Source organism: Pseudochaenichthys georgianus, chromosome 16 (genome assembly GCF_902827115.2).
Source record: "Pseudochaenichthys georgianus chromosome 16, fPseGeo1.2, whole genome shotgun sequence".
Classification (NCBI taxonomy): Eukaryota; Metazoa; Chordata; class Actinopteri; order Perciformes; family Channichthyidae; genus Pseudochaenichthys; species Pseudochaenichthys georgianus.
Window position 1 is genome coordinate 35,303,771 of NC_047518.2, and position 27,865 is coordinate 35,331,635.

The 27,865-nt window shown below is 41.0% G+C and overlaps 2 protein-coding genes and 1 long non-coding RNA gene across 4 annotated transcripts; all 3 read left to right on the top strand.

Moving 5' to 3' along the window:
* Window positions 1-279: 279 nt before the first annotated feature.
* rragca (Ras-related GTP binding Ca) lies at window positions 280-11,805 on the top strand. Its single transcript, XM_034103102.2, has 7 exons — window positions 280-675; window positions 3,091-3,294; window positions 4,568-4,767; window positions 8,041-8,155; window positions 9,514-9,656; window positions 10,221-10,369; window positions 11,350-11,805. The coding sequence occupies exons 1-7, from the start codon at window positions 490-492 to the stop codon at window positions 11,502-11,504; spliced, it is 1,152 nt and encodes a 383-aa protein (XP_033958993.1). The 5' UTR covers window positions 280-489; the 3' UTR covers window positions 11,505-11,805.
* Window positions 11,806-11,817: 12 nt separating this feature from the next.
* Window positions 11,818-13,416, top strand: LOC139435350 (uncharacterized). The gene is made up of 2 exons (XR_011644633.1): window positions 11,818-11,885; window positions 12,433-13,416. It is a non-coding gene; the product is annotated as an uncharacterized lncRNA (long non-coding RNA).
* Window positions 13,417-20,872: 7,456 nt separating this feature from the next.
* Window positions 20,873-25,384, top strand: LOC117461119 (uncharacterized). 2 transcript variants are annotated; one of them, XM_034102834.2, is made up of 12 exons: window positions 20,873-21,343; window positions 21,430-21,635; window positions 21,813-21,884; window positions 21,975-22,305; window positions 22,392-22,890; window positions 22,962-23,080; window positions 23,155-23,265; window positions 23,411-23,476; window positions 23,568-23,656; window positions 23,857-23,962; window positions 24,041-24,146; window positions 24,221-25,384. In XM_034102834.2, the coding sequence occupies exons 4-12, from the start codon at window positions 22,198-22,200 to the stop codon at window positions 24,367-24,369; spliced, it is 1,353 nt and encodes a 450-aa protein (XP_033958725.1). In that variant the 5' UTR covers window positions 20,873-21,343; window positions 21,430-21,635; window positions 21,813-21,884; window positions 21,975-22,197; the 3' UTR covers window positions 24,370-25,384. The 2 variants fall into 2 exon arrangements, with proteins under 2 accessions (XP_033958725.1, XP_071062266.1); XM_071206165.1 differs by having other exon boundaries at window positions 20,873-21,631.
* Window positions 25,385-27,865: the final 2,481 nt, after the last annotated feature.

Sequence of the window (27,865 nt, forward strand, 5' to 3'; positions counted from 1 at the left end):
ATCTGTTGGTGATATTGCAGAACACTAGTACAACCCACTTTCTATTTAATGCATTTTTAACAACCTTAATCAAATGTTCACTTATTTTACGGAAATTGTGAGTTTTTGCTACGAACTCAAACCGATTCAAACGATTGTGTCAAAAGTGTGTATCTGCTTCTTATTCGGGTGATAGGTCACAAAACAGGTCTGAGTACTAGTCAGGTGACAGCGAAAAACCTCAGAGTGACAAGTTGCTTAAACCAATCACAGCTCGTCTTTGAATTCAGTCAGCCAATCAGACCCAAGAGGTGGGAACAAAGGGCGATAGAAAAAATCCTAAGGAAATGTGTGCGATCACGCTCGGTGTTTCCAAGTAGCCTGAGCGTTATTGACAAACTGTTTTCATTGTGTAACGGTAGCTTGTGGTGCGCACCGGTCCTCCGACACAATAACGGGTGTAGTGACCGACAAGTAAGAGGGGGGGAAGAGGCGAAGCGATAGGTCACAATGTCGATTCAGTACGAGGGGGAACAGCTGGCTGACAGCTACGGGGTTGCGGACTCGTTCCCCAAAGATTTCGGTTATGGTGAAGAAGAGGAGGCCGACATCGAGGACAGCCCGTCGCCGTCCGACAGCAAGCCGAGGATCCTGCTCATGGGTCTAAGAAGAAGTGGAAAATCATCCATACAGAAGGTAAACAGAGATGTTAAACTCGTAGCCTTTTGAGGCGAGCTTCCCTTCAGCCTTACACAAGTAAATGGGACGTTAGCCAGGATAGCTAGTTTAGCATGTCGTAGGTGATGTTAGCTATGAACCTGCAGAGTAGCTAGCCACATGAGTGGAATGACTGCAATTAAACCCCCTCCTGCAGCTAATGCCTAGCTAGCCTTCAGTGTTAGCTAACATTTGTGCAGCTGTAGTGGTGAATTATTAACCAGGTGGACAAGAGCTCGCTGGGTGCATCCTTACTGATACATGGACATAAAAGCATGTGACTGTTTGGTTAACAACTTATCCAACATGCCAAATATATCTTAGTCCCACCCTCGCAGCTGTGAGGCAGGTCTGATGTGTAGCTCTCACATGACCCGACCACACCTTCCTTTCTGCAAGTCATAACACTTTGCTTTAAATCAGTGCACCTGCAGTGTGGCCGACATGCTCTCTCTCTAAAACATGGCTGGATAAAGGAGTTGGGGGCCCTCGACTGACCCTCCTCCTACCATCTCATGTGTAGCATGATCCCATTCAAGTCCAGAGCACCACCCCTCCCAGGGTTTCCCCTAGCATATGTTATAGATAGAAGATGTGCTACAACAGCAGATCCTGAGGCAGTTTGTCTTGTGATCAATGTACTTGATAGATGAAGACTCAAACAATAGTCACACTTAATACATATAGCTTGCACTGTGGTGAAGAGAACCTCTATTTTCTCCCCTTCAGCTTGTATTGGGTGTTTCTTAAAGGTTTAATAATGCTTTTGCAAGCTGCGATGGTCCACCTTTGATACAAAAGAAATGCAGGAAAACCAAACTTCTGTAATGGAATAGTAATGTGTTTTCATGTGTGGAAGTTCAACCTCATTTAAAAAATGTAACCATTTGAGCACAATATAAAGTATAATAACAACGCTTTTAAAATAAGATTTTGACACGGGTTCCCTCTTCAAGACATGCACACAAAATAAGCCTTGTAAACATCATACATTAGTGATATCTATTCAGACAGATTTGGGCTTAATTAAACCAAGTGACATGCAATGTACCAGGGGCTTTTGGGGCCCCTACTTCCCCTGTTGGCCCTTTGGTACTGCCTTTTTATTTTTCGTGATCCATCTAACTCCCGACTGCAAGGTTAGCTGTTTCACTTAAATTTGTCAAGTCTACCTCTTTCTGACGGGCCCTGAGGTTGAATAATAGATGAGTAGCAGTGGTGCCGTCTTTGATATTTTATTATTTATGTTCAAAATCAAAAGGGAAGTAGAATCAGACTGCATGTAGTGGGACTCGCCAAACCTCCTAACACTGCCTGAAGAAACAAGAGCAGAGAAGTTTTCTGTACTGAAGCACTTGTACTGTTTTTGCTATAATCCACACCCGTCAGGTCTCAGATTATTGTCCCCCTGTAAGCCCCCGGTACCGGCTGGAAAACATGTGATTTGGCTTTTTGCTGGTTCATTGGCCTGTGGCCTCAGTGGCCCACACACTGACTCCAACTCGAAGTAGAAAATAAACAGTCCAATGTCTTTCACCATACGCCACGGCAGCTGTGTTTCTACCTGTAACTGTGTTCAGTTCAACCTTTAACCACACTTGAAACAAGCTGTAAATGCAGAGGGATTTGTGGCATTAAAATGTGTCTGCAATATTTCTCTCTCAGCGTGTGACGTCCTAATTTTGCTTTTGAGATAGGATAACAAATAATTCTGGAGTAACTTCTCCACAAAGCATTATTTTGATACAGGCAATTTAGCAAAATACAACATGGTCACATTTAAGAAGACCTACACACTGCCAATCATACACATACATCATACTGTATGACGATGAATCATATACTGTATGCCAACATACATCATCATTTTTATAATAAATGAGATGGAAGAATGTGAAGCAAATGATTACTATATCCTCACAGACAATACAACTAAGCAAAAGACAAAAGCATACACCCGATATGTCTGAAAATTACACAAAAAAAGATATTTTTTTAGGGAAGTGGATCTAATTTCAATATTTTCCATCCTCAAAACCCATAAGGGCATCCACCTTTCAAAACTAAAAGTAGCAAGGAGGATTTCTCTATTCAGATAACTCAACTTGAACACCAGACTGTTTTTTTGCTGTAGTGTTATTGTGAAATACTGTAATCGTTGTATTATTTTCAAGCTTTACCAGGGCCAAGTGTTGTTGAATTCTGGTGAGGTTCCACCGTCACAAGCTGTATGCAGGAACTGTATCTCTTTGTCTGAAAGTAGCTCTGTGGTTTCCTCATAACCTGCTCGTCCGCTTTTGGCGTGACAACTTGGCCATCGCTCTGTCTGGGACTTATCTGGGTACTTTTGAGCATCAAAGCATTTCTTTTACTCAAACACTTTTTGGATTTCAGGTGGTGTTCCACAAAATGTCTCCCAATGAGACCTTGTTCCTGGAGAGCACCAACAAGATCTACAAAGACGACATCTCCAGCAGCTCCTTCGTCAACTTCCAGATTTGGGACTTCCCGGGTCAGGTGGACTTCCTCGACCCCACCTTCGACTACGAGATGATCTTCAGAGGAACGGGGGCTTTGATATTTGTCATCGATGCTCAGGTGAAAAACGGAAACGGAACATTAATGGTCATAAACCTGAGGAACGGAAATGTGGTTTCACAGCAACACTTTTGGGGGGTTTATACTGGTTTTAGATATGGAAAAAACATGTTTTTAAATACTCTGACTTGCTTGAACCCACATTTCCATTTCGTCGAGGTGAAAGTTCACACATAAAGAGAACGCACTTTTATTTTTAGTTCACACTGTTCAAGTAAGGCCCTTGAAAAGTCTCTGATGATAAACTGATGGACAGCCAGAGTGGCCATGGTAAAAACAATGACATGCCCTGGCTTTTATGTCAGTGCTCTAAGTGCTTTCCAGAAGTAATCTGAGCGATGACATTAGAAACTGCAGATGTGATTGCAGGGTTTATTTGTACACAACAAGGTGCATCAGATTCGATTAGTTTCAGCACTCTGTCACACGCTGATATCTGAGGAGACGTGTGGTGGTGTTTCTGTTTCGCTAGACAATGTAGCATTACATTTCCTCATTCCTGGTTCAAAGAACATTATGTGCGCAAGCAACGGATGATTTTTAGCTTATAAAAGCACGTTGTCACTCTAACATTTTCAAAAGATGGGTGTGTTGATTTCCTTGTTGATTTCTACTGTCAGGAAATCGCCGTGACCTTATTGTCTGTGGCTCAGACATGGCTGAAATCCCAGTTTACCTCTAAATTATAATCTTTTGGTTAACTAAAATACTGCTTAGTGTTAATCAAAGCAGAAGATCGATTAGAAGAGGGAGATTTCATTATGAGGCATTAAAATGTATACACAATCCTTATTACTTTTGTCTTGACTGCTGACGGTATGGCAGAAATAAAGGTGATTCATTATATGGAGATTGATTCAATTTAAGAAGGAGATAATTGTGGTCTAAAATTGATTAAAAGGTACTTGTAGATTTGTTTGTCTTAATGCGTTTTCTGTCTTTTTATGATTCACTTACTGAAAATGTGTGCATATTTTCACATATGATTAACACTATAAGCAGTATTTTAGTTAAGCAAAAGATTATAATTTAGAGGTAAACTGGGATTTCAGCCATGTCTGAGCCATAGACAATAAGGTCAAGGCGAATTCCTGACCGTGGAAATCAACACACCCATCTTTTGTTGTGATTTATTGTGATGTGTTTTTATGTGTTTAAATTACATGTACAGCACTTTGGCTCGACCAAAATCGTTTTTAAATGTGCTCTACAAATAAAATTGTATTTGATTATTAAATTGGTGTATTAAGATATGACCTTTTCCTCCTCTTAGGATGACTACGTGGAGGCCCTGAGCAGGCTCCACCTCACAGTGTCCCGCGCCTACAGAGTCAATCCAGAGATAAACTTCGAGGTGTTTATCCATAAAGTGGACGGCCTCTCAGACGATCACAAGATCGAGACGCAGAGAGACATCCATCAGAGAGCCAACGACGACCTGGCCGACGCTAGTTTAGAGAAGCTGCATCTCAGGTAACTTTCAGCTAACACGTCTTATCATTTAAGAAGACATCTTATATCCTGGCTTTCCACACAGTCACATGTTGGTATAGAAAGTATTTCTGATTCAGAGATACACACACACACACACACACACACACACACACACACACACACACACACACACACACACACACACACACACACACACACACACACACACACACACACACACACACACACACACACACACACACACACACACACACACACAGACCTGTTATCTGCACATATTGCGTCATAGTATCCCTATCACTCCTCCATCACTGTAAGGGCTTGCAAATAGGCTCTTCTGCTTTGCCTACTAACACCAGACTCCATAAATATAAAACTAAGATAACATTTCATAACGCCTATATTAAATGGAGCATTATTCCAATTTGAAATAACAACAAAGCATATTGGTATTGTTTTTACATCAGGGTGTGCTGCCTTTAAAAAAACGTATGGATGCCCTATAGTGGTAGATCTTTTAAAGACACTAGGTCAGACTTAAAGGGTTACTATACGATAAAACATTTCCATGAGCACGTTTGCGACTTTTGTTATAGTATATTTTCCCGATAAGTAAGTCTGGTTTTAAGAAATGGACACTTTTTCAAATGTATAACAGGGTTCTTACGGTCATTGAAAACCTGGAAAAGTCATGGAAATTCAAAAAGCTAATTCCAGGCCCTGGAAAAGTTTTGGAAAAGTCATGGAAATGTAACTAAAGTTGCATCAAATATAATTTATATTTTAGCTAATAGCCGAAATAGTAATACTTTAATGATAATAAATACTGTAATGAAACGTAAAATGGCATTTAACTGACGAGGTATTTTGCTGGTGAGAGATTTGAGTTGCTTTAGCCTGTAGGAGCTAGTAAGCCTATTTGTTTTAGATAGGCACAACATGTTTCAGACCTTATTTTCATGTTCCATGTTAAAATAAACCATTTTCAGTGGTACTGCTGAGAAAGAGTCATTTTTTTGGTCATAGAAAATTAGGTAAAGGTCATTGGTGAAAAAGTGTATGAACCCTGGTATAAAGAAACCTTAATCCTTCAGTTCATCTTACAACTGAAGTTGCACGGTTAGTTTGGGCTGCAACCTCTATCGGTCACTGTTAAAGCAACGGCCTGCCTTACCTACCTGATGCTTAATCACACTTTAGAACATCTTTTTTAACCACAGCAGCACACAAAATGCTTACAGTCAGACTGTGGGTCAGCACGGCCGATTTACCCAAATTCGATAAAACGCATTGTTGTAGCATTGAAAATAACTCCTAACAGTTTGGTACAGAGACTAATCTGAAAACGATTCCCTTAGAGAAACGTCTTTACATAACTTCACACTGATGCTGGCCTAAAGTCAGCTCATCAGAAACATTGGTTAAAAGGACCTTCATTCTTACAGATGTCTTAAGACATGTGTGCCATGTTTTGTCTGCTTTGTTATCTTCATGTTAAACAGTTATTCATAATCTCGTCTCTTGCATGTTCCTAATAAAAGACAAGTTAATCCTCTCATGTAGCCCATCTTGTGATGTCTCATGGTGAGTTGTAGTTGCTAAGTAAAACATATTAATTCAGTATTTCTCAAAAGACATCGGTGTTAAAAAAAACAAACACATGTAGGTGCTAATATTCAGCCAGTCACACCCTCACTGCATCACATCTGTTAATCTAGTAAATAAGGCTGCATTCACAAATGGTTTAAGGTGTCCCAACTTTCTCTGCACATGTCGTACAACATCATCATCACCCCACGCGTTTGACTTAATTAAATGTAGTCCTCGAGATGGTTCTATGTTAAACCCAGTGGTTCAGAGTAGGAGCTTAATGGTTGCTTGGTTCTGTGATGTCAGCCATGTTGGTGTCCTGCATTCTCTCAGTGTTACTGTGAGATTCCTCTTTGGGCTCCTAATGAAGAAACATTGACCCGTGCTTCAGATACCAGACAGGTCTGTCATGTAACCAAGGTCTGTCATGTAACCAAGGTCTGTCATGTAACCAAGGTCTGTCATGTAACCAAGGTCTGTCATGTTTAAGACTTAGAAAGAAGGCTAAAGTTCACATGTAGCGTTTGGTATTTTTTTTCGAATTTCTGTCTTAGCAAAACGTTTTGTGACTTGAAGAAACAGCCCGGAGTAGAGCTCAACATGATTAATGGGTTGGGAGCTAAATGTAATTCATGAAAGTATTGTCAATTGATGCAAGACACGGTGACATTTGTTCTAATAAATCAATATATTTTGTATTATTTTTGTGTTAGATGTGAGCTTTGCTTTTTGCCATTTTGGTCTGTAAATGAAATGCCTCCGACATGTTTTGGATTACTGTTCAATCCAAATTAGACTTCCGATGACCGTGGTTATGCACGACTTATCATGTCATCAATACATTATTCTAGATTAACAGCTGTAAGGGAGTATAAGCCATTGGTTGATGGAAAGATAATGTGTTGGTTACAATTTTGATAATTGATGCAATCGGTGCTTTTTATGAAGTTAAAATGGCAGAAATCCACTCGGGTTCCAGCCTGTCAAATATAAGAATGACTTTATTTTCTGTCCTTATTGTAAAAAGAATATTCTGTGCTTTTGAATTGTTATAGAGACAAAGCCACCAAGGGGATGTCATTCTGGGCTTTGGATAATAATAGCTTTTAGCATATTTTCTAAAAACTAAATCAACTGTACACTTTGTAACGCAAAAAATTGTTTGTTAGAGCCCTAATCAAAAATAAACAAATCAATATTTGCAGCCTTTGCCCTGACACGCTGTAGGAGCTACTACGACTCTCTCTCTCTCTGTCTCTCTCTCTCTCTCTCTCTGCAGCAGCTTCTCTGGATGTTTGTTGGCACGCACTCCTCTGTGTTTTATGTCGGCTCAGATATATTGCAGAGCTTTTTCTGCACTGTGGTTCTCCAGTGCTTCCTTCACTGTAATGCATTGAAAGGTTGAGCTACCACAGAACATTCTATGGGCTTCCTCGTGATCTTTTTTATTTGCACATGTCGGTATAAAGTCTTAATCATGTGTCCAGTTTCATCATAGGAAGTTTCCTGCCAACATTGTATTTGTATTCCTATGAGTCGACTTAAATACTGCCGTTAACAGCTCTTTTCTTCCATGTCATGTGACCTCGTGACTGTCTGTACTTTGACTTGCTTTCATGTGTGTTTTGAGGAAGTAAGAAGTGTTTCCTACTAGTATCTGCTAATTCACTTCCTTGTTTGTGTGTTTTTTTTCTCATTCAGCTTTTACTTGACGAGTATTTACGACCACTCCATCTTTGAGGCCTTCAGCAAAGTGGTGCAGAAGCTCATCCCTCAGCTCCCCACTCTGGAGAACCTGCTCAACATCTTCATTTCTGTAAGTAGAGAACAAATATGGACAATGGTATTCAAACAGCTTATCTTGTTTAAGAAAAGTATATATTTGTCAGGCAAAAAGCCTTTCGAAAAGGTAAATAGTCTAAAGGTCCAGCTCTCTTTTGAGACCTCTGATGTCATGATTAAGCACTGAAAATACTTCAAAGAGCATTTCATTAAACTCCGTCTCTCTGCCTTTAACATGACTGATTCGTGGCGATGTATATTTTTCTCTGTTGGCCCATTTCCTTAACTGGATGATTAAAAAGGCGTTTAAATATTAAGTGAACACTCTATTATGAAGTTGTGTGGAGTGAACGACACCAAAGTGAAGCCCAGGGTAACTCGACTTATCCTAAAGAAGTGGGGAATACGGAGAGAATCCTCTAACCTATATTTACATTTCAATATTTGTATTTATAGTTTAAAAAAAAATCGTTTGAGACATTTTGTTAGTGGATAAAATATGCAGACACGTCAGTTTTTATCTGATCGAGCAAATTCAAAGCTAGCCCAATGAAGGTGCTTTATCACATTGATGCAAACTAGATACAAATCTAAACCATAATAAAGTACACCCATTAAAAGTGGGGTGGGTAATTCACTTCAGAAACACTTGTTATATTCCATGGAATGCTCTTAACATCCCGATAGCAATGAATATCTTAAGTGTTTTGACAATAAATACATTCCGTGGAAGCTGTGACGCTGTAAAAAGCACGACCAATCATCTGAGCCGGCTAAAATAAGCCTTCCATCTCGTGCACAAACTTATCTCGTGCCCTCATTGGTCAAGTGCGCGTTCCTGTGTGTTGGAGGAGGGGCTCTGGAAGGAAGTCTGAAGGAAGGGGCAGATTTTTTTTCGGCTGCGAACTTTCAGATTCTAGCGCACTCGAGCTGGTTTCTCCATTCGTACCTACCCCACCTTTAACATAACAGGAGTGATTACCACCGTTTAGCAGCACCACTACACCTAGGGCTGTACAAATAATCAATTTGGCGTTTTTCAGAATATTCATCATAAGCTAAAATATTTTTGAAAAAGTGTTTTTCTAGAAACACAAAGAAGCTTACCACATACGTTGTAAACATTTAGATACTTAATGGTCGATTAATTCATTACAATTGGAAAATAGATTTGAACATAGTCACTTCATTGATGGAATGGTTATTAAAGAAAACACATGAGTTATTGCCCCACTCTCACTGTTGCCAAATTAGTATTATCTAGCAGCATTTATCTTCACATCGCCCAACCCTATTGTCTTAATATCAATGTCTCTACCATATAAAACATGTATTTATGTCCCTCCTCTCGTCCTCCTCCTCCTCGCTGTCCTCCTTGTGTGTCCCTGACAGAACTCAGGGATAGAGAAGGCCTTCCTGTTCGATGTGGTCAGTAAGATCTACATCGCCACAGACAGCTCTCCGGTGGACATGCAGTCCTACGAGCTGTGCTGCGACATGATCGACGTGGTCATCGACGTCTCCTGCATCTACGGGTGAGAGTGATCAGTTCATCATTAGTAATGGAGGTCACAGTTGTTAACGGGTCTCTGTCGTTCAGATGCAGCTTGCTTTTTTTGTACAGGCTTATGTTTATTAAAGTGTTCATACTTTTAAGTGCCGACTCGGGACTTACAGTACCTTTTTTTTATTTGGTTTTAAATACAATTATTGTACTTGTTTTTCTGTCCTGTGCTAATTGAGTTTTGGAGGTGTTGGTTTTTTTTAATCACAGAAGGATGTGTTGCTCTGTCTTTGACCGTGAGGGTTAGATTTTGTTTGGGAAACATTTTTATGAATGCAAAGTGTTATAAAAATTAGATTGATTGAAATGATTAACGACCTACGGAAGAGTTTCTCTAAAGTAGATATACATTTTAAATAAAGAACTTACATTTGAATGATTTGTAAGGTATCAAATATGCTCCTGTGTTGTCTTAAGAAGCTTTCATTGAAGAAAAACCTAATTCATGCATCGCTCGTCTTCATTCATCCACGAGCTGTAATTAAATCCTCCTTTCCTCTGACCATCACGGTGTTCTTGTGCTTCACCTGGACAGTCTGAAGGAGGACGGCAGCGGCAGCGCCTACGACAAAGAGTCCATGGCCATCATCAAGCTGAACAACACCACGGTGCTCTACCTGAAGGAGGTCACCAAGTTCCTGGCCCTGGTGTGCATCCTGCGGGAGGAGAGCTTCGAGCGCAAAGGTAAACTGTCTGGAGCGAGGTGGACTTCACTAGGCTGATGGTGACGTTGCTCTGACTCTTCCCTCTGGATTATTCTAGCATTACAGCAAGTGTTTATTTACATTTAGTAAAGTCAGAGGAAAGATATACAACATGTGTTTTAATTAAGTTATGAAAGGGGAAAATGTAGTATTGCACTTATGGAACAAGACAGTTTTGGGAATTAATATTAATTATACATATATTACAATTTATAGTAAACGCCACATATTTAGTTTGATGCAACACAACCTTCAATGTAATGGTTATTGTGTTATTGTTACTCGTATAACTGGTGATGAGTCAACTGTGTATCGGTGCCTCTTTAACTAGTTTGTGTCTGACTGCCTGGGAGATGCCATTTTTAGTTTGGTGGGTTCCTATAAATTACATTATAACATAGTTTGCATAAATTAAGTGACTATATTATAAGGCGTTACAATGCAATACAAGACCAGTCCCCAAACTTCAGCCCAACTTCTCAAAGGGGACCAGTCGTTTCTTTATTTTATGTTTCACGTGGACGTTGCTCTCTTTAATTGTTTATTTTCTGACGTAACAAAATAACTTGTTTAGGTGGAAGAACTTTAATATGGGGATGTTGGAGATGTGGAAATCACGACAAAGCGTTTCCTTTACTATACTACCTTTCCTCACACTAGTGTTGGTTTGCAATGCATCACAGATGACATGTAGCCGAACATGACCAAGCACATGACGCTATGAATACAACAAATATATTTAATGAGGGCTCCTTTTTGTTTTTAACAAATATTATGTTTTCTTTGATATTCAGGACCTAATGTTCCTGTAATTCAGACGCATAAAAGAAGGCAAAATGTCCCCCACCACAGCCTGTTTGTTGGTCATGCCTGTCCCATGTTTTTGAAACACAAGAACATTTAGACCTTATTTGTCAAACTCTCATGTGTTTACTTCCTATTTTTTTCTCGCCCCTTTAGGATTAATAGACTACAACTTCCACTGTTTCCGGAAGGCCATCCATGAAGTGTTTGAGGTGGGGGTGACCACGCAGCGCGCGACAGGCTCCCAGGCGGTGGGCTCGCCCTGCAGCAAGGCCGTCGCTCTGAACGGGACGCCGCGCAACACTGTCTAGACACTGATCGCAAATAAAAAACAAAAAGATGCAAAAAAAGAGGACAGGAAACAAGCAGAGAGCCTGTGGAGGAGAGAGTACTGAACTGGGGCTCACAGGCCACCAACCACAACCCCTTGCTCCTCCCAGCACCCAACGTACTGTGACACAGCCAAGAGTGTCAGACAGCGCAGCGACCCGTCAAGCTGGAAGGGAAATGCAAGCACTCGTTTCTGGGGAATTGGAGGCACTGTGAGGAAGTGTGTTAGGAAGTGAAAGAGAGAGAAACTGGACGGGGAAAAAGTCCAGGACCTTTCTTTGGATTTCAGTGTGTGTGTGTGTGTGTGTGTGTGTGTGTGTGTGTGTAGGTACATGTGGAAGTGTGTGTGTGTGTGTGTGTAGGTACATGTGGAAGTGTGTGTGTGTGTGTGTGTGTGTGTGTGTGTGTGTGTGGGTACATGTGGAAGTGTGTGTGTGTGGGTACATGTGGAGTGTGTGTGTGTGTGTGTAGGTACATGTGGGTGTGTGTGTGTGTGTGTGTGTGTGTGTGTGGGTACATGTGGAAGTGTGTGTGTGTGTGTGTGTGTGTGTGTGTGTGTGTGTGTGTGTGTGTGTGTGTGTGTGTGTGTAGGTACATGTGGAAGTGTGTGTGTGTGGGTACATGTGGAAGTGTGTGTGTGTGTGTAGGTACATGTGGGTGTGTGTGTAGGTGTGTGTGTGTGTGTGTGTGTGTGGGTACATGTGGAAGTGTGTGTCTGGGTACGTGTGTGTGTGTGTGTGTGTGTGTGTGTGTGTGTGTGTGTGTGTGTGTGTGTGTGTGTGTGTGTGTGTGTGTGTGTGTGTGTGTGTGTGTGTGTGTGTGTGTGTGTGTGTGTGTGTGTGTGTGTGTGTGTGTGTGTGTGTGTGTGTGTGTGTGTGTGTGTGTGTGTGTGTGTGTGTGTGTGTGTAGGTAGGTACATGTGGAAGTGTGTGTAGGTACGTGTGTGTGTGTGTGTGTGTGTGTGTGTGTGTATTGCAGGTACATGTGGAAGTGTGTGTATGCAGGTACATGTGGAAGTGTGTGTGTGTGTGCAGGTACATGTGGAAGTGTGTGTGCGGGAGTCAATGTTTTGATTGGGACCTTTTTACAGAAAGAGTTTATGACCTTCTCATAACAGCTGCTCAGCATATTAAACTCTCCTTCCGTGAAAGTAACGTTTCTGTGTGCGCTCCACTGAAAAATCGATTGACTTCATGATAGATTGTAGAAAATATTTTGGTTGGAAATTTGAAAATATTCTGAAAAAGCACTGCCAAGATATTGAAATGACTCGGTTTTAACCTTGTTGCTACTTATTTAGAAAAAAAATACGGTAAGACATTTCCTGAGGATAATTGTTTGAAACGTGCATGTTTTTCCTCCTGCAGTTTCAGTCCTGCCCAAAATAATTAATTCTATTTTGTATTTAGTTGGCTCTGTTCAGCAGGATTCACAAAAACAAAATGTACCCATTCCAAGCATGCATACATCGGTGTCGGCTTGTTCGCAACCGTCACAGAAAACCATGTGAGAAACTGCAACTAACCAAGACGAGTACACAGATAAAGACCACATGTCATTACTATTGCCACAACGTTTAGGTGCCCGTTTGTTTATATCCGGACTGATGTATGGAAACCCTGGCTGCATACAAAGACCTGACTGTCATGTTATCTTGATATATTTGCGCAGTAAAACATGTGCAAAACATTGATGTTGCAGATTTAACTCGGCAGACATTATTCCGGTAACTCTGTGAAACTGCTTCTTGAAACGGACCCTGAGACCCTCTTAACCTAGTCATTATTAGTCACCTGAAATGAACACTTGCACATCAGAACTGTGATGGATGAGTGATGTTATGTATTGTGATGATGCTATACTATGTGAAATAAATGAACATTTTAATTTTCAGTTTTTGTCTGTCATAATTGCTCCAGTAGTTTATACAAAAACAAATTATCTGACCACTATCTGAAAAAGTGGGATATTAGGACTTGTTGCAAGGAGATAACTTGGAGGAGATTTCATTAAGTGCTCTTGAAATGGTCACTACAGGCACAATGTTGTTTTTTTTATTCTCAATATTGAGAATTTGGGCTGTTTTGCTTCCTAAACATGTCTTATTTCAGACAGTTTAACAACTAATCCAAAATACTACTCTTTACATTATTCATAAATTCTCCAAGTTGGCCCCTGTAGCATAGTTCAACACTCTGAGACAACTTGTAATTCATATAAAACATGTGTCTTGTTGTAAATACTCAACTGTGAAAGGTTAAAATCTTTTACCCTATTCACCTGGATTGTCCCCCTAACTTAATCTACAAGCAAACACAAGATGGCGCTGTAGGACTATTCCAGTGTTCCCACGGTGAATCATTATTCATCTTTCCCCATTCACCAAGTACAATAACTGTTCTCATACTTGTTAAATTGACAGTTAGCTGTTTTTAAACCTGTATTCTGAATTTTACAGCCTATTAACGTACGACTATAAACGCCAGCAGCTTCTATAACCACAGTGAGCGGGAGAGAGACCCCATTTCATTTATTGGCCCTGCAGTATGACCATAACAATAGAGCAAATTGGATTATTCAGTATTGATGTAACATAAACTTCGGCTGGCATAGGATTAGTAACAAAGTGACATTTATACTTCCTGGATATCATTATGTTAACAGTCAAAATGTGCCTTTTAACCTTTGCATAAATGCTCCAAATGGTATTTGTCAGTGCTTCTCTGATGTGAAGTGCAATGTTTATAGTCAGTTTAGTTGTGTTTGCTGTTGTCTTTATGGCATTATGTGTGAGAAGAGGAAGGGAGAAAAGAAACCCCCTCACTGGTTTATAAAAACAACTCTGAATAGCTTCGCCATGCAAGTTATTCACCAGTTAAGTTAAATAAGCCTCAAAGCTACTGTCACGACCCATTATGTTGGGATAGGCGAGACAGCTAAACACCACTTCCACACAATTTAGATGCAATAAAACACTGACAGCTTTTTTATCCACTTCATTAAGCCAGTAATTTCTTATAAAAATCTCCCGCATTAATCCTGGCCATGGTTTCCCTGCGGTTCCTTAAGCTCTCCTCCAACCTTAGCCGCCTTGCTTTGATGCTTACTCAAATAGGCGCTAATTTGAGATAAATTATGCATCCGCATGTAGACTACCCATGCCAAGGAATATAAAGCATGACACTCTGAAAGATGGTGAATTAAAGCAAAGTGTGATATCTCGACGGCCTAATGGCAGATAGGTTAGACCTGTCAGACTGATGCTTTGTTGATCTGCCAGTCACTTCCTGTTGGGAGAGGTCATGTTTGTGATGTTTTGAAGGTCATTTAGGATCAGTGCACTGGGCTTTTGAGGAACTTACTCCAGAACTATTCAACTTGTATCTTTATTATCCTTTTAATGATGACATCAAATGTATGTTTTTGTTTCCCACTTAACAGAATAGAATATATTTGTATTGTCATCATCCAAAGTACAACGACATTTCTTTGGCAACTCTTACTGCAGTAAAAAATAGACACAAATAAATGAATAAATACGAGTGGTAAAAGCAGAGGTAGTAGTGATGACAATTCAATGTCGACACTTACAGTCTAAAAACGTTAAATTAAAAAATAAAGGAATTCAAGTGTTCAACAGCAGAAGTAAAAGAACAGATGCATAAATTAGTATATTTTTTACATATAAATACATCTACAACATACAAGTGAAGGGATACAAAGAGGTATAAAATATAATACAGAGAAAAACTCTAAATGTGCAAAAAAAGATCAAAAATAACACTTGAAGCAATGAAATTGATTGTTTAAGAGTTTTTAGATATAAGTGCAACCAGCTTAAAAAACAGTTATTGCATACAAAAACATCTTCAAAGTTTGAGTTTATACGGCAAAATGGTTGCTAAAGATAATACAGATGGCAATATATAATCCAATGCCAGTTTAAATATACAATTTCAACATTATCTTGAACATCTTTTAGCATTGTCCCCTGTTCATTCATAATCTAAGCGCTTATTTAATGGCTTTAATACAATAGCACCGGCAGGCATGGCTGAATTTAAAGAGATTTATCAAACCAACTCTTCAGACAACGAGACAGAATGTCCAACACACGTAAATCCAGTTTCTAATCAAGAAATTGTTACAAAAAAACCACAACTCAACATGTATAGACTTTAGGAGCACCTGCATCGTTTATTAACTACTCAGTGACTTCTTGCAATCTCTAGATGGGGCTGTTGTCTGCAGTTTCAGCGTGTGTCCCTCACCCTCTGGCAGGGTTTCTGCTCCACAGTGCAGGCAAAATGAAGATCAACATCACACACAGATATAGAGCTAGATGAAGAGGAAGACTGAGGAGAAGTTGAGGAAGCAGTAGAGAGAGAGCTGCATGATGTACAACTGTAATTTGGCAGCGTAGCAGCTGGTGAAATTGCCTTGCTTTATCAAAGGCAACGCTGCTTCGCCCCCTGTCCCCTGCTAAGGAAGCTTAACCAATAATGAAATAAATCCAGCATAACATACTTTTGCCAGTGATGTGACGCTCACTTCCGCACGCCCGTCCACCCTTCCTCTTAGATGTCTTAGTATAATTACAACAATGATATTGCCATTACGTTCTTAATAAAACTCGGTGCATTATCTCCCATCTTTACATTTTATTAGGCATGCTTCTGAGAGACGAGGGAAAAATGATGAGAGTAAGTGAGACGTCTAAGATAGGTGACGGATGTAATACAGGCTTCATTTGTTATACTGTAAGGCAATGCAGCCTCCGAGTGTAATTATGCAGCAGGCACAGGGAGAGGTGGTGCTGAGATGGACAGTTTAGAGAGCTCTCAACAGCAGTTTTCTCACAAGTTAATGTCATCTCATTCATTCTTTACTGCTGGAAAAAAGAGAACAATTATACAGTGTCTAGTTGAGATGAAAGGGACATAGTGCAGTGATGACATACTTTGATTTAAAATCTGTTTCTGTGATATTTTCAATGTAACTTGTGATTTTTTAGTCCCAAACCACCCAGTGATATGCCCATGGGTAAAGATATGAGTTGTTCCACTTAGATATTAGATAACGTTACAGTGGCAGCCAGAGATTCAGATTCAGCTGCTGAATTTGGAAGGATTTGGATATTGTTGAAAGCAGAAACACAAATAATGAGATACTGTGGGCCAAACCTACTTGTGTCATTTCTCTGACATATTTCTTTCACTACACTTCTTCGGTTAATAATGTTTTTTTTTTTAAATAGGTTTTTATTTTAGATTAATTGAAATCTGTAAGAGCTAATGGGATACGTTTATAGACAGAAGAGTAAGCATCAACTATCGATAATCCATTAACTATAAATACCAATCTTTCCCTTGTTCAGGCCAAAGTATGCATTGGGAAATACATTTTCAGGATAATCAATACTGAAAATGACTATGAGTTGCAACTATGTGGTTGATTCATTTATGAAAAACGTTTGAATAACATCATAGATTAAAAGTAGTACACTTCAAGTCATTATCAGAAACAAATATATTGAGCCTGCAACACCCAATTTCTCAAATAATCTTTTTAAATGTTCCTATTTAGCCTTTACCCTCACGGAAACCCTCGAGTGAGACTGTTGGAATTGAGCTGCAACCAAAACACACCTGCCTTTAAATATTGTCCCTTTTAACTTCACACCTTTCGAGCTCTACCAAACTCCTCTCCTACCCTAAATCCGCATCAGAGGGAGGAGCTGGATATCGACAGGACACGGGAAAGGATAACGAAAGTGGGAGTTAGAGGAAGGGACAGGCGTCTCCGGTATTTTCTCGCTCAGGCAGCAGAGCGTGGAGCGGAGAGGCCAGCGGGCCAGCAGCCAGCTAATGGGGACCAGCAGTGAGCAGGGGCCGGGGACATGGCTGACAAAAGGAGCAGCGACAGATGCCATTATCTCAGCCTCATGCAGATACAATGGAGCTGGACGACACAGGGCCTGACACTGACAGACGTGCAGGAGTGTGTGTGTGTGTGTGTGTGTGTGTGTGTGTGTGTGTGTGTGTGTGTGTGTGTGTGTGTGTGTGTGTGTGTGTGTGTGTGTGTGTTTGTGTGGAGGGCCTAAGAGAGGGAACAAGTGTGTACACTGTGAGGTTAATGGAACACGATAGAGGAGAAGTGGATTATAGTGGAGACTCACATTTTTTGGTAACACTTGTCTGAGCTTTTCTGCCCCCCATGCATGCATGCAAGCGTGTATATGCAATTGGAGTGTGTGTTGAGTACAGCCTACATGACCCTGTCTTGTTACAGAGAGACAGCCAGATCAGTCACCCGTCACTTGCTTAAAATTCAGGGGCGTAGTGAAACACACATCCCATTTGGTCCCACATTTCTCTGGGTGCTACTCTTGACCTTAAAATATGCAGCAGCATTCACTTTCCCCCAAAGGATGTTCTGGTCATTTGGAGAGCCAAAAAACGTGTCAGGGTGTGGTTTCAGAGGGGGGGAATAAGGGGAATTTGGCGATGCGCTTAGCAGGATTGGCAAAAGCGGAGAAGGGCTGTTAAGCAGCAGTTTTTTGGAGGGATAAGAAATGTGAGCTTTAGCCAGTGTAGTGCGGTGACATGGGACAGTGTTATTGACTGTGGCGGCGCATGCTGACAGTGGATTGTCAGCCCCTGCAGTCATTTGCCAGACTGAGCGAATGCAGGGATCAGAGTTTTTGGAGCTTAGAGAACGAGAGAGAATAGATGAAGAAAGTGAGAAAGAGAAGAATGGCAAGAGGGGAAAAAAAGGCGAGAGCAAATACTGGCAGACATACAAATGCTTGAGTATACATATAACACACACACACAGACACACACACCAAGCTATGGACGCCCTGCTGAGTGTCTGACACTGATGCTGCCAGACTAATCAGGGTTCTCTCTCTCTCACTTGCTCATTAGTGTTAGAGAATAAACCAGACAGTTGTGATGTCATTGTGACGTTGTGTCTTGCTGTTGTACCCGTGTTCGGTGGGAGAGTTTGGAGTGTTAATGCCTAGTTTTTATGGTGCTCGAAAACAGATCAATGTTCTACTTCTGATGGCTCCCCGAATGAACATATTGTAACTTTTTCTGAAAGATATTTCCTGTGTGAAATTTGTATTTGCATGTGTTGTTTCTCCCTCTCTGTCTGTGTCTGTGTATTCTCTTGTTCCGATTAACCCAGCCAAAGCTTTTTTCTTGTTTTGTATCTATATCTACGCCGGGATCCGGAGTCGAGGCTGATCCTCTTGCTGTAGTCCTGTGTCTTGGATCCTCTATCCTGAGTTCTGGATTAAGTCGTGGACGTTCGGGTCGTGGCTGAACTTGTCTCTGCGGTCCTGCCTTGGGTCTCGTCATGATGCTTCCCTGATGGCTTCCACAGGATTGTAGCTGACATCCTCGTGGATTCATCTTCTTATTACAGACACATGCATTTCCTAACATTTGGTCTATATGCTGTAAAATGTATTATCTCTTCGATTTACACACGGCATCTATTGCACGTCTGTCCGTCCTGGGAGAGGGATCCCTCCTCTGTTGCTCTCCCTGAGGTCTCTCCCATGTTCCCCTTTAAACTGTGGGTTTTCTCTGGAAGTTTTTTCTTGTACGATGTGAGGGTCTAAGGACAGAGGGTGTCGTTTTTCTCATACTGATATTCTGAACAATCTGTGTTGTTGTATTTGCTGTAAAGCAGGGGTCTCCAACACGTCGATCGCGAGCTACCGGTGTTCCGGTTTAACTGGTTCCCCGATCAACTGGTTGACAGATGTGGAGGCGTGGCCTTCGACAGAGATACACATTTCGATCGCTTCTTCTGTCGTTTACATAAATCTTTTGGTATATTTGGCTGGATAGGAACACTTTGATGCACATTCAGTACCAGTGTGTGAGGTTGTAGTTACGATGGCGATATCCGGACGCGAACAGCGAGGACTACAAAAAGAAAAACGAGTTGACATGGGCATGTCTGTTCAAAACATTGCGAGCTCCAATAAATCATTTAAACCAGCTATTGTTGGCAGACTTATTACTGAATATCGTTCTTAATGTGATACCAAGTCCATCTGAGACCCGTGTACACCTTCAGACAGCCTCCAAGTGAAGCACACGTTGTTTACTCACAGTTTGAAAGCAGCGTGGAGAAGTCTTCAGCTGTGTTAAGCTGTGATCCGCTCGAATAAATCCTTAAAACCAGCTATTGTTGCCCGAATTATCACTGAATATCGTTCCTAATGTGATACCAAGTCCATCTGAGACCCGTGTACACCTTCAGACAGCCTCCCAGTGAAGCGTACGTTGTTTACTCAGAGTTTGAAAGCAGCGTGGAGAAGTTTTCAGCTGTGTTAAACTGTGATCCTCTCAGGTAAACTGTGATTCGCTCAGGGGAAATGGGATCCGCCCAGATTAAACTGTGTTACATCTTCTGTGGCTATCTACCAGCGATCATGTTTAATATGAAAGACACACACATACATCCCTTATAAAAACGCCATTCTGCAGCACTCATCCAGATAAGATGTGACTGTTAACTCGTTTTGCAAAGACAGCAGCAGAAATGTCATTGCTGCATGTGCAGGGATATTTAGACTTTAAAATGCTGATGGGTCATTAATCTTGGTCTCGGCAAACAATATTAGGAATCCTCTATTCAAACTACATAATATTCAGTGTCCATCGACATGAAAATAACAAAAAAGTTCATGCTGGACTCAAACCCGAGTCCCAACAGTAAAAGTCACTCCAGCCCTGCGCGTTATGAGTGCGCCACGGATCAACACGATACTACTCAGAGAATCCAGAATAAAATAACAGTGTTCAAAACACTCATGTCAATTACATTATATGATATTGCATTTACCTGACACGTTTATCTAAAGCGACTTACAATAAGTGCATAAGACCAAGAAGATACAAACTTGAAGAAAACAGAATCATAAAGTACATCAGGTTTCATAGAGCCAAAACATTTAAAGTGCTACTCAACTGGCTTTAGATAAGCCATTCCTTTATTAGTATATAAGTGCTTTGTTAATAATTCTAACGTCAATAAATCCTTTACAAACTATTCTTGTTGTCAGTCTTACATTTGTATCATATATCGTTATTAATATGATGTCGACTCGATTTGATACTCGTTTATACTTGTATAAATGGGTATCAGGTGTACAGACTTATCATTAATTGGGGCATGGGTCCAGTCTATATAAATTTGATTAACCGTTCACAATGTTGTGAGGTAGTGAGGAGATAGAGAGATACAGAGAGAGAGAGATAGAGATAGAGAGAGAGATAGATATAGATAGATAGATAGATAGATATAGACAGATAAAGAGAGAGATAGTGAGAGAGAGATAGAGAGATAGATAGATAGACAGATAAAGAGAGAGATAGCGAGAGATAGTGAGATAGTGAGTGAAAGTGAGATATAGTGAGTGATTGAGCGTTGCCTGTGAGAGTGATTGTCCTGGTGAGTGGTTGTGGGTGAGTAATTGAGGTGCAACTGTGTGTATTTGAGAGAGGCTGGTATTGTACGTTTCCGTGTATTTGTCACTTTGTTTGTTTGTCTTTGTTGTATTCATTTGTTTGTGTATGAATACGTGAGGGTAAGTAGGTAGGCAGGAGTAGGCGCATAGGTGAGACAGGTGTAAGTAGGTGTTGGAGTAGGAGGAGGGACAGAGAGCGTTAGGAAATGGATCCCAGAATTGTAAAACAAATTCTGGATCTGAAAGTCCACCACCAGTATCCTGAGGGGTCAACCAAGAAAGAGCAGTATGTCATGAAGAGGAGAGCTGACACCTTCACGATAAAGGGTATGGATGCATATGGACTCTAGAAAACAATGATAATATGCTATGGTAAAACTAATACATCTAATATTATGTCATATAAACACCAGACGGAGAACTGTACTACATCTGCAGGCGCAAAAAGAATCAAACCGAGCACCTTGCCAAAGTGGTCTCTACTGCTGAAGAAGCAAACGATTTGTTTGCGGAGTTTCACTGCAGCAATATTGGTGGACACTGCGGAGTGGAGAAGACTCACTGTGCCATCATTGCTCGGTACTATTGGCCTGGCATGGAGGGTGACATACGCGAGTGGGTGAGTTGGTATCTTCAAAATAATGAGGTGGAATACACATTCAGGTTCAAAAGTAGCACAGAGGAGTGTAATGTGTATTTCAAAATTGCTGATGCTGTATGCGCAAACACCCTATCAGTTTAACATATAATTTATTTGCACTAAATATTTCTCATAACTGATGTTTGTCTGTTTTAGATTGCTCAGTGTCCACAGTGCCAGGCCAAGAGAGCCAACATTAAGGAGAAGCAGGAGTACAGTCCGATAGAGGTAAAATAAACCATGGCATACTGGTATTGTCAGTGTAGAAACACGTCAACAGTGATTTACTGTAATGCTCATGTATTTATTTCCCCCCAGGTTACGGAGCCTTTGGAACTGGTTGGGATGGACTTAGTGGGTAAACTCACAGTAACAGATGGTGGCAACCAGTACATATGTGTAATGGTTGACTATTTCACCAAATGGGCAGAGGCCTACCCACTTAAGACTAAAACAGCAGGAGAGGTGACCAATTGTATCCTAGATTTCTTTTACAAATTTGGTGCACCCCAAACGTTGGGACCAGGTTCTGCAGTCCACCATGTTTGGTCTTCGGACAAAGAAGCAGCTGACCACACAATACAGCCCCTACTATTTGATGTTTGGGAGGGAGGCTAGGTATCCCTCCGAGGTGCCAAAGGAGTACCTGGTAAGATGTTCTAATGTTGTCATCCGTTTCAAACGTTTTCATTTGGATCATCTGTCTTCTAAAATTCTAACTGTGATTTGTTGCAGGTCAAAGAAGACAAAGTCAGCAGGCTGGTCGCAACGGAGGAGATCCACGAAGGCCTGAACAAACAGAAGGCTGTATTCACAGAGGTGAAAAAAAATATGAAACGAAGCCAGGACAACGTCCGCAAAAGAAAAGTGAAAAAGGGCCAGGAGGACAACTTCCAAGTAGGGGACCAGGTGTTGCGGAGGAACGTGAGACAGGAGCAAAGAAAAGGGGGAAAGCTGGACGATGACTGGTTGGGACCCTACACAATCCTGGAATTGGAGGGGAAAAAGGCAGTACTCGCTAAGGGTACCACAAAGCTCCAGACAAACATTGATCATTTAACACATTATATCCAGCCAGAGGAGAGGATCCCTGCCAAACTACAAAAGTTGTCCGATCTCTCTCCTCTGGCTGGTCCACAGCACACACAGACACCCACCACACAAACACCCACCACACAAACACCCACCACACAGCAAGGCGAGGCCCAAATGGCACCAAAGGATCCTGAACTTTGTAAGTAAACAGACAGAAAGTACACTCCAAATGATGCATTTCACAAATAACTTCCATTGCTATATTTCCAGTAATCCGACAAATATGGACAGGGAGGAGAAAGCAGACGCTCTGGTGCAAGTTTGGGCCATACAAAGTATATTCAGAGAACCTAATGGACTTGGCCCCAGGGAAGTGGTTGGAGGGAGAGGTAAGTTACTAAACAAAAGAATATTGGACTGATATTTATTTAGATTGTATCACAAGTTATTTTTGTACTCTTAGATCGTCAATTCATACATAACCATGGTAGGAAGGAAAGCTGGCGCTCTTACCTTGGACTCCTACCTTATGACGTCGCTCTGGGAGGGAACCCACAAAGGTTCTTTGAGAAGTGTGAGTAGGACTATATATTAGGATTTCTTTTTTTGTACATAAGTAGGCCTATGTGTTTTGTGTATATGTATGTTTGTATGTCCATACACACAAATACATACTTATGTTAGTGTATTAGTTGTCGTAATTATTATCATTTTTTTAGTTGGACCTTTTAAAATACGATGTGGCTGTTGGAGCGGTCTGCAGCCATGGACACTGGACGTTGATTGTAAGTAATCCTCAACATAAACAGATCTAGACGGAACCATGACACTATCTGATGTAGGGGTTGGTTATAATTAGTATTTGCATTTCCATAGATCATGTACCTAAAGGAGAGGCGGTCCCTGTTCGTCGACCCATTTGGGGCCACAGACGCACAGATACAAAAATGCAAAGACGTAACAAGGTGAATGAAATGTCAGCTTGGATGTGTGCAATAGACAAATACATGTATTCATACACCATGGATCATCTTTTGGGAGCAACAAAAAGGTCATTCAAGCATTTTTGTCCTTTAACAGGATTCAACTGATCTTGAATTAAATGGTTTTACCTTGGCATATGTTAAAATTGGCAAACTGTAATAAATGTGTGTTTTGTGTGTAGAGCATTGGTCCGCAAAAAGTGTCCAAAAATAGGGAGATGGGCATGCGCAACCGTTGCTCACCCTAAGCAACAGGACTCATCGGCATGCGGGGTGTTTGTGTGCAAGGTAAACATTTGATTATATCTGGAGCTATTTGTCATTATTAAAAAGTCCTCAAAATGATACTTATCAGACACTTTTTAGCTTGCAGAGCAGATATTGTCTGGCCAAAATATCGACTACGCTGTTGACCAGAAGGGTGTGGCCATGTTGCGGCTGGACATGTCAATGTCGCTGGTGACAAATTCAGGTATACAGAACTCTACCAGGTAAACTTGAATGTGTCTATATTGCCATTAAACTACATTATCTTCTTTTTTGCAGATGACCTATCCCAGCTCTGTAGGGCTTGTGGGGAGCTCAGCTCGGGGGCTGAAGGGGACATCGATACGTGGGTATGTAGAGAAATTCATGTCCTTCTGCTGGAAGACTGGGATGCACCTTGGATAGGTTACCTCAACATCACTGGGTGAACACTCACTATCACACAGCTATTGCAAATGTATAGTTGAATTCACCTAACTTGCATGTCTTTGCACTTTCGGTGGGCACTGGAGCAGCTGAAGGAACATACCAACACAGACTCCAAACAGAAAGGACCACAGCTAAGATTGTAACCCTATATATGACACCCATTGCCATACTATGTAAATAAATAATGTCTAAGGAAATTAAAACGGCTTAATTTTACATCCTAATCAGGATGAGTGATGTGAACCTGACAAAATGTTTGACAGTATTCTAAAGTATTTCTCTTTTTCCCTGTCAGATTGAGTGCACCACCTGCAATATGTGGTACCACATAGGGTGCGTGGGACTGTCCTCCCCCACAGAGGATGAGTATTTCTGCCCATCCTGCAAGTCTTGATGGCAGAACACTTCCTGCACCAGCCCAGAGTATACCTGCCTCAGGAGCTGCTGATCCGTACTCTCTACTCTGTCTACCCATAAGCCCCCCCCTCTCAATCAACTTCCTCTTGACTGCCTTTTCGGTTTATTTTATTTTACTATATTCATTTGTTTGCCTATCCTTGTTTGTCTACCCTCCCTCATACTGTAAATCGTATTTGAGTTGGAGAAACCCGCTATACAAATATAATGTATTATTATTACTCTGCAATAATCCAGTCTGTTCTCAGTACATCCATCACTGTGTGGTTTGGATCCCAACAGGACAGAAGGCCATGTTCCTTGTAATTGTATACATACTTGCCAAATAAAGCTGATACTATCAGTCAATAATGTTTCTTTTTAAAAGTTTAAAAGTGAAGAGGCACAACGTGACTACGTAAATGCACCAATGCACTCTCCTAAAAAAGTGGGAAACAGGAATATACACTAAAAAGTGCTATCCCTGTAGACTAGGGTAACCATAGAGACCACGTGTAAAGAACAGGTCAGTCGGCACCACGTTTAAATAATTAATGAAGTTAATAATTGTAATCCTGATCTTGATTTTTCATTAAATTTTAATATTTTTCAAATTCATTAATTATTGATTGCTATCATTGTTGTTGTCTTTCCTTCTGTCACACTAATGAGTAAGTCTACTATAGGCTACAGAAGCAAAGCTTGCATTGCACATTAGAACATGAATTTGGCCACTGTTATTATAGTTGCAATATGTAAGATTAGCCCTTAGCACACAATAGGGGACATGATGCCTATGCTGTTAAGTATTTTTATTTTGGTGAGTCTTTCGCAAGACAGAAAAGACAGCCAGTATTGCTAGAATATAAACCTTTTTGTAAATTGCATTCTGTTTCTAGCGCAACAGCTTTGGTCCAGGTTTACATCCGATCAGCTACTGCATTAGCAGACAGAGCAAAAGGAAATGGAGGCCTATTTAGAAAGTTAGCGTTTAAAAAATGTCTATATTGTGAGCATAATGTCATATTATATTATATTGTACAGCATAATGTTGCATGGCAAATATCACGAAACACATGGCCTGATTTGCATATTGGAACTTAATGTGTGCACTAGAACACACTTATATGTAAAACTAACACTTATCACAACATAATGTGGGCTCGCAGGCTGATAAACTAGAATATCTGATCACGGTGGGTCTTAATGAGGCTTGATACAGACCTCAGTCAGTATACTATATTATAATATGTATATTATATGGCTTAAAGTGTACATACATTTGCTCACATTATAAATGATGGTCGGGTTGCATTTTTCTGGAACTTTTTAACAAGTGTGATCTAAAAGGTTCAATACTTCGTGTTGATCCGTGGCGCACTCATAACGCGCAGGGCTGGAGTGACTTTTGCTGTTGGGACTCGGGTTTGAGTCCAGCATGAACTTTTTTGTTATTTTCATGTCGATGGACACTGAATATTATGTAGTTTGAATAGAGGATTCCTAATATTGTTTGCCGAGACCAAGATTAATGACCCATCAGCATTTTAAAGTCTAAATATCCCTGCACATGCAGCAATGACATTTCTGCTGCTGTCTTTGCAAAACGAGTTAACAGTCACATCTTATCTGGATGAGTGCTGCAGAATGGCGTTTTTATAAGGGATGTATGTGTGTGTCTTTCATATTAAACATGATCGCTGGTAGATAGCCACAGAAGATGTAACACAGTTTAATCTGGGCGGATCCCATTTCCCCTGAGCGAATCACAGTTTACCTGAGAGGATCACAGTTTAACACAGCTGAAAACTTCTCCACGCTGCTTTCAAACTCTGAGTAAACAACGTACGCTTCACTGGGAGGCTGTCTGAAGGTGTACACATGTCTCAGATGGACTTGGTATCACATTAGGAACGATATTCAGTGATAATTCGGGCAACAATAGCTGGTTTTAAGGATTTATTCGAGCGGATCACAGCTTAACACAGTTGAAGACTTCTCCACGCTGCTTTCAAACTGTGAGTAAACAACGTGTGCTTCACTTGGAGGCTGTCTGAAGGTGTACACGGGTCTCAGATGGACTTGGTATCACATTAAGAACGATATTCAGTAATAAGTCTGCCAACAATAGCTGGTTTAAATGATTTATTGGAGCTCGCAATGTTTTGAACAGACATGCCCATGTCAACTCGTTTTTCTTTTTGTAGTCCTCGCTGTTCGCGTCCGGATATCGCCATCGTAACTACAACCTCACACACTGGTACTGAATGTGCATCAAAGTGTTCCTATCCAGCCAAATATACCAAAAGATTTATGTAAACGACAGAAGAAGCGATCGAAATGTGTATCTCTGTCGAAGGCCACGCCTCCACATCTGTCAACCAGTTGATCGGGGAACCAGTTAAACCGGAACACCGGGAGGGTGTGTGTGTGTGTGTGGCCCGAGCGAGCGAGAGAGAGACCTTACGTGCATTACCGTACCGCAGTGTGAACGCGGCTATTGTTGTTGTTAGCATCTGGTGCTAGCTAGCTGCGCTAACGGATATAAGGAGCTGTTTAAATGAAAACAGAGGAGCGCCCTATCCACACAACTGCGCCGAGCACTTGACTTTATGCAGGCAGCCAGACAGCGGGACATTGTACGAGAAGTCAGCACACTCATGATTGCAGCGTCCAGGCAGCTCCCGTTCGAGCATATGCCTTGAGTTGCACATAGCTCCAACGATCGATCACACGCACACGCGCACACACACACACACACACACACACACACACACACACACACACACACACACACACACACACACACACACACACACACACACACACACACACACACACACACACACACACACACACACACACACACACACACACACACACACCATTTGTATTGTATGAGAGAGGTTCCAGGTTGAATTGAGGCGAATATTTGTAATGTTCAGAGGTTGTTGTGTTTAATATTCATGAGAATATTTGTCATTGTTCAAATGATAATAAACATTAGCATAAAGCATATTTGTCCACTCATATGTTGATAAGAGTATTAAAAACTTGAAAAATATTCCTCTAAGGTACATTTAGAACAGATACAAAATG